The sequence below is a fragment of the Aristolochia californica genome, unplaced genomic scaffold, assembly GCF_029961685.1.
Source record: "Aristolochia californica isolate CCGP_79_NKW_82.1479 unplaced genomic scaffold, dmAriCali1.0.hap1 SCAF_7, whole genome shotgun sequence".
Lineage (NCBI taxonomy): Eukaryota > Viridiplantae > Streptophyta > Magnoliopsida > Piperales > Aristolochiaceae > Aristolochia > Aristolochia californica.
This window is the reverse complement of record NW_027182268.1, coordinates 32,177,976-32,185,554: the sequence shown is the minus strand read 5'-3', so window position 1 is coordinate 32,185,554 and position 7,579 is coordinate 32,177,976. Positions and strand designations below refer to the sequence as shown.

The window sequence follows — 7,579 nt, the reverse complement described above, 5'->3', positions numbered from 1 at the left end:
TGCAGGAACCAAACAACCCAACTAAATGTAACCAAGATAAAGATTAAAAAGTAAGATCGGTGGGTTATCTTACCACTGCAATTTGCTACCAAGTAATCCATAGCAGCATATAAAGGAATACCAACTTCGACTTCTTCTTAATTGTTAGTAGTCCTTTATTTTATGACAAGGCAATCACTAGTCAATATCATGAGGAAAAGAATTCAGTAACTCACAACCTAAGCATGCAGGAACCAAACAACCAAACTAAATGTAACCAAGATAAAGATTAAAAAGTAAGATCGGTGGGTTATCTTACCATTGCAATTTGCTACCAAGTAATCCATAGCAACATATAAAGGAATACCAACTTCGACTTCTTCTTAATTGTTAGTAGTCCTTTATTTTATGACAAGGCAATCACTAGTCAATATCATGAGGAAAAGAATTCAGTAACTCACAACCTAAGCCTGCAGGAACCAAACAACCCAACTAAATGTGACCAAGATAAAGATTAAAAAGTAAGATCGGTGGGTTATCTTACCATTGCAATTTGCTACCAAGTAATCCATAGCAGCATATAAAGGAATACCAACTTCGACTTCTTCTTAATTGTTAGTAGTCCTTTATTTTATGACAAGGCAATCACTAGTCAATATCATGAGGAAAAGAATTCAGTAACTCACAACCTAAGCCTACAGGAACCAAACAACCCAACTAAATGTAACCAAGATAAAGATTAAAAAGTAAGATCGGTGGGTTATCTTACCATTGCAATTTGCTACCAAGTAATCCATAGCAGCATATAAAGGAATACCAACTTCGACTTCTTCTTAATTGTTAGTAGTCCTTTATTTTATGACAAGGCAATCACTAGTCAATATCATGAGGAAAAGAATTCAGTAACTCGCAACCTAAGCCTGCAGGAACCAAACAACCCAACTAAATGTAACCAAGATAAAGATTAAAAAGTAAGATCGGTGGGTTATCTTACCATTGCAATTTGCTACCAAGTAATCCATAGCAGCATATAAAGGAATACCAACTTCGACTTCTTCTTTTTTTCTGTTCCAATTGCTTGGAGCGAGCCTTATTCATTTCAACTTCAATTTGTCGAAATCTTAATTTCTCATTCAACATATCCTGCATCAGAGAAAAACTATGCATGATTCTATCAAACAAGTACGACTACTTGCGTCTTTTACGGGCTTAACATTTGTATGGTTGTCTGTTATATCACTGAATCCCTCCATCTGCAAGTGACTGAGCCACAGAAATAGAAAGCTAAGCCTTTTTATGGTCTTGCACATGATCTACAATTGAATACTGTGTGGTGATAATCCAGTGACTCATTCGTGAGCCACAATGCTTCTATGCTGGTAGCCTTTTTTGAGTTGAACTTTGTTTGACAGATGGGTGATCTTTGCATCCTTGGCGCTGTTTCTTCATCTTTTAAATTTATAACATTGCTATCATATGGCAATACAAATCTAGTGTGATTTTTAGCACTTATAAAGTTTGATTATTTTTAAAATTTTAATTCTTTTTAAAGGTGATCGTCTGCTTTGCAATTCTGAGAGTCGCTTCTTCTTCACGCACAGACAGGCTTTGCAGAGTTAAGGCCATGCGACACGAGTCGCTTCATTTTCCACCAAATCTTTAAGTATCTAAATTATTATTTTTTTCTGAGTATTCCACACACCGGTAAAATTAAGCATTCCACACTGTAAAATTAATGCACAATCACAATGAAAAAATAATTGATAAGACAATACACCGAACAATAAATGATAGATAAGATGCACAAGGAAGAAGAAAAACAAAAGAATTCTTTCAGAAAAAGAAAAAAAAACTCAACCGCTTTTTTTATTAACCTGCCTCTAAACTGGGAAATTTTACAAATGCAGATTGAATAGCTGCTAAACACCTTACGAAAAAATATTAAAAGAAAAAGGAAGATGGAAAAACACATCAAGATTACCACCACGACGACAAGATGTGTAATATACACAATACGAAAACGCCGCAACTTGTCGTTGTCTAATACTCACAGAAAAGCCATAGGCAAGACACCCACGAACTTACGACGGCAGATACACACTAATTGCTTTGCAATGACGTTCCAGTTGCAATATCTTCAGGCTGCTTTACTGCAGCTGTGGGCGGCGATCTTTTCTCTTGCAAGCGGTCATCCTCTAACGTGACGGCTTGTGAGAGACTCCTAGACATTTTCTTAATAAGGTCCCCTGTCACTCCACCCCGGTGGTCAATGCTAGCCATGGCAGCACCGGGCGATGCGTTGGCCTGCTGCCTGGCCTTTCTTTCCTGCATGATCTTCTGCCGATCTTCATAATACTCAAAATCTTGCAATATTGACTGCTCGGATTCATAGTTCTTCAAAATTTTAAGGATCTCAAGCCCTTGATCCAATTTCACCTGCACAGATTGTTGAAACAGTAAAAGCTCAACAAATGTTTGACCAAAGAATTGCTGATAGTAGGGTATCAGCAAATATCTCATAATGAGCCGTATATACACTTTTAGTGTACTTGCTACAGCGGAGATGAATAAGAAGCACTATATACCTCCTGTGTGTCTCTACTGTTGGTCACAGGCTTATTATCATTGTTTTCAAGGATAATATGCCGAAACTGACTATTGGGAACATCTTTTATAATGTGCCATTTAACAGGAAATTGGCCACTCCACTTATCTTGCTGCCAGTAGTCCACACTCTTATCAAAGTCAACTAGCCCCATCATCTCAGCCACCCCACAGAAGTGTGCACTGGCATTCACCTGCAAAATACGTTTGACCATAGCAAAACATTGTTTCATTTTGATTCATAAGACAAAATAAGCTTAATAATCGATGATTCAGGTGGACCGAAAAGATGAGCCAGCTAAAGGCCTTAAGTGTGGCATATAAAGGACATATGATACGTAAGGAAGAGAGACCATACAGAGAAGAGAAGAAAAACGGGGCACGGGCAGTCTTTCTCCTTTGCCTCCCGATATGCTGCATCTAATCTTCTGTTCCCATTGGCAGTACTCGCCCAAACTCCATATTTGATGCTCTTGTGAACATTATCTTCACTATATGATTTAATTATGAAAAACTTAGCATCCTCGTAATCTATGGCAAAATCCGGTCGATTGTACAACTGACTTGGTTCGCTGGGTGTAGATTCATTGTTTCTACCATTTGTAGAAAGATTTCGATCAAGGGTTGGAGTCTTTGTCCTAGATGCCCTTGGACCTCTATTTTGCTCATTCAGTACGTCAAGAGGTCCATTACAACTACACAATGAGCCAGATCCCCTCCCTCTTCTCCTGCCTGTATCAGCTGCAATCCAGCTTCGACCATTCATTGCCAAGCCAGAATTTGACCCACCAAAATCATTGCCTTGATACATGCTCCCATGCAGGTAGCTTTGACCATAGGAGTTTGTTCTGGATCCATAACCATATGGTGGTCTCTGTTGCTGGGAGCCCTAAAAGCAAATTAAGGTGGTCATTAAAAAACTTGGAAAGTTAACATTCAGCTAATTAAAAATAAATTAAATAATAAAAAATAGAAATCCAAAAGACTCAATTAAGTTTACGACACTTGCAGACTGCAGACTATACCATTCGAGCAGCCAAAGGCGAGACATTATGGGCAAATGAACCCATAATAGTCAGAGGTTGAGGCGAAACGGCGGGAGATGGCAACGAACCCAAAGACCTGTGGCCATCTGGTGACTTTGACCAATCCATCCAAGGCCCAGATCCAAACAGATCAAACCCTAGTCTCAAGTCATGAGAAAATGTCAGAGCAGCTTTGGATCATACAAAATACAGGAACATAACTAGGGATGGACAGCGACCGACTCTAGTCCAATCAGAATACCATTTGCAATCAGATATTTAGTAAGAAAAGCACCTTGTGGATCAACACCAGCTGGTATTGAAAGTTCTGGCTGTGAAACAGGAGCCTGTGAATTAATGTAAGGCATATTAGGTGCCACAGGCTGCTGATAGTAAGGACCAGTGAATGGAAATTGTTGTGGAGAGTACATTTGACCATCTCCTCCCACTGAAGGCATGGGGGTGGTGACAGGGGAATAAGGTCCATATGGCATTTGAGGATTGTAACCATAACCAGTATGGAAAACAAGAGATGGATTCTCATTGTAGAGACTCTGCAGGATCACAGAACTGAAGTGGTTGGAGAGGTTAAAATTAACAAAGGAGTCCAAAGAGCAAAACAATAAGATTTCACACTTACAGGAGATCCCAGTTCCATGCCTTCTGAATTTACATATTGAGGATATTCCTCCCATTCAGTAGAAGCATTGTCATAACCTAAGAAGATCAGAGATTACTTTATCAATGAGCCAGCATCGCTAAATAATGGCATTATGCACACACGAACTACTTTAATAACTCACCACAAATTAACAATATTTTCCCAAAATATATACAAATGGTTCAGTTTTATTTGGTTTCCTTATGAGACTAAGCTAACATTTTTTCACTATATCTTGTACTACTTAAACTCTATAGGTAAGTAGAGAATGTAACCACCATAATAAACAGTATGAGCTTGAGGAGCATAGACATTGGGTGGGTAAACAGCCTTCCAATCTCGGCTTGCATCAGTAGTCCCTGGTTGCCCAGGCATATCCATCGAAGGACCTACAGTCTTTGGTTCATGAGACACACTGGGAGACACTATCCTGTCATCTTTTGCTGCAAGCGTCTGCCATACAAGACATATAATGCCTTTTAAGTGCTTTTTTTTATAAATGCATTTAAATGTATTCCACCTTATCTTAAAAAAAGGGAAAAAGAACAGAGAAGTAGATAGAAGGCACCTGTTCGTCCAGGATCTCTGCACCTCCTGTTTTTTCTTCCGTATCTACACTCAGAATATTTAGTGACTCTGTCAAGTCTATAAAGCACAATATTACCAATTAGTGATTGACCAAGACTGTTTTGAGGACTGAAACAAAATTACATAATGCATGAAAGTCATACACCAACTTACTAGAATCTTTCCAGGTCTTTTTTTCAAAGAGAATTATCAAGTCCATAAAGCACAAGTTACAAATCAGTGACTAGAACAGAATAAAGCTTGTATAAAAATCAAAGACAACTTATATACAATATTTCTGTCTCTTTTTTCTTTTTGAAGAAAAAAGAGGCTTATTGAGTCTGTTTGGCACAAAATTATCAGTCAGTGGTACGGCAGAAACAGAATAACAGATGGAATGAAATTCGTACACCAACTTATCAAGAATCTTTCAAGCTCCATAAAAAAATTAAAAAACACATTAAAAAAGAGGATACATGTTTCTAGCTTTTGTCATATGCTAACAAAAAAGAAAAAGAAAAAGAAAAAGAAAAAGAAAAGAAAAAACGCAATTAACTTGTAGATTTCAATGACTCCAGGCTCTAGGCATGTATAATCAATAATCTCAGAATCTATCGGTACTACCTAAGATTAACAGAGCTGTACAACAGAAAAAAAAATTGTCAAAAGACGCAATTACTTGGAAACCTCCAAACCTCCATCTCAGTTGAAATAATCATAAATTTGATGTTACCCTTACAACAAGTAAATAATATTAAAAAAGAAGAAATATATAAAGCGAAGAAAAAATAAAGTCGAATCTGACTAGTGCACGTTTCAAAATGTTGTCGATATACCGGAAATAGAGAAGAACCAACTATAACATGAACAACTGTGTTAGATAAGTACTTGATGAACGGAAATTTATCAAAGAAAGCCAAGAAATAAGACAGCATAATGAGGAGGCTGACATAGTTGCGATAATACTCTTTAACAAAAATGAATGATGAGTGATCACATATTATGCTGATCTAGAAAAACGAACGAAAGGGATTTTTCTCGCACAACCAAATCAATACACATACAAATCAAAATTTTAACCAAAGACTATTCGAATTCCACAGATCAGATTCCAATTCTTGCTAAAAACAACCCCAAGAAGCGCCAAAGATTCAAGAACTCTCTCCCTCAGTCGCCGAAAACGCATTAGATCCAACACCGAAAAACAAACCCAAAGAAACAAAAAATAAACAAAAAATAAACAAAAAAAGAAACAAAAAACATCATGGACGCTTGAAAAAAAGAAAACTAAGAAAAACAAAATTAAACCGACAATTCTCGAAAGAGAGAAGAGAGGATCTTCTCTCACCAGTCGTAAGGATTCGATCCTGTCCTTGTTGCGCTGCTGCCATCAATCGTATATCTCGAAGAGTAAGGAGAATCTCAAAAGCTCTCTTCAGTGCCTTTCTCGTCTGTCGATCGTAGCGATACCGATGCCTGCACCCACCCCTAACGTTTCTTGGAGGAGGGTTTTAGGTGTCGCGAGGGAGAAACATCTAGGTCACCGTCTGCTTTCAATGTTTTTTTCTCCTCTTTTTAATTTATAAAAGCCATTGTGGTTTTCTCCTTTTTCCTTTTAAAAAAAAGAGGGAGCAGCGAGCAGGGCTTTCGCCGTTTCGCTTTGCCGAATTTTGACACGAGGGTACTGCCGTCATTGCATGAGCAACTGCGGGCGCACGCGGGGCCGCCCATAAGCGAAAAGGAAAGATGTACGCCAGCCGAACGAAGAAACAGAAGAAGACGTTCCGCTCGTTGGCCCCGCTCGTTGGCCTTTTATTGAGAGACAGGCCCAGAAGGCGATAATTTTATAACAGTTACGTCTTTCTAGATAACTGCCATCAAATAAAATATTTAATTTAATTAATAAATATATTAATATATTTAATTATATAATAAATAATTTATTCGTATAGTAATAATGATTGTTTTAACTAATTTTGGGTTTAAGGATTATGTTGTAATTAAATGTATTGTAAAAGTTTAAAGATTATATTATTTTTTATGTTTTTCTCATATTGGAGTACTAACACTAGAAACTGTTTTCTAGTGTGTAATCATGTAACTTTACTCGTTTTATTATTTATGAAATAGAACGATTAATATGTTGTCGATTATGTAAGGGTATTTTTATAATTTCTTTATAATTTCTTTATAATTTCTTTATAATTACATAGTAGAAGGAGAAGATGAAGAGAAGGAGAGAGAGTTTAGAGATCGGCTTCCAAGAGAAAGGAAAAGAAAGTTGGACGAATTTGAGAAGAGAGGAAAGAATTTAATACTCTACCCCTTAGCCAGGGGCCTCTATTTATAATTTTTACTAAGGCTACAACATTACAAGAGAAGAGATAAAAATAAACAAATAATTACACCTCCACGCTATCTTTGTGATAAGTCTTTTTATTTACTAATATACCACCTCTTGGATGTGTTGGCTTTCTTCCTTGGACTTGTGGGTTTGAGCCCACCTTCTAACAATTACTACCTAGCACCACTTCATTAGCTCAATCTGGCTTTCCAAACCTTTCTTAACACTTATTAGAGAAATTTTATTTTTTTGTTTTTTGGCAATTCATACACAGTACTCAAACCTCTTATTCCTTTTTCCTGTACCTCAGCCACTACCTCTTCCTATTAAACTATTTCCTCCATCAGTGAGATTAAGATTAAAATTATTATTACTCGCGATCATGGCTGAATTATCTCT

At 37.1% G+C, this 7,579-nt stretch overlaps 1 protein-coding gene across 1 annotated transcript; it reads right to left on the bottom strand.

The window, feature by feature from the left end:
• Positions 1 to 1,753: 1,753 nt before the first annotated feature.
• LOC137936261 (YTH domain-containing protein ECT1) lies at positions 1,754 to 6,393 on the bottom strand. Its single transcript, XM_068780843.1, has 9 exons — positions 6,185 to 6,393; positions 4,838 to 4,914; positions 4,548 to 4,722; positions 4,249 to 4,325; positions 3,904 to 4,162; positions 3,609 to 3,766; positions 2,942 to 3,472; positions 2,565 to 2,777; positions 1,754 to 2,415 (listed from the first exon to the last, which is right to left on the bottom strand). Exons 1-9 carry the CDS (start codon positions 6,225 to 6,227, stop codon positions 2,080 to 2,082), a joined length of 1,869 nt encoding a protein of 622 aa, XP_068636944.1. The 5' UTR covers positions 6,228 to 6,393; the 3' UTR covers positions 1,754 to 2,079.
• Between the last annotated feature and the right edge of the window lie 1,186 nt (positions 6,394 to 7,579).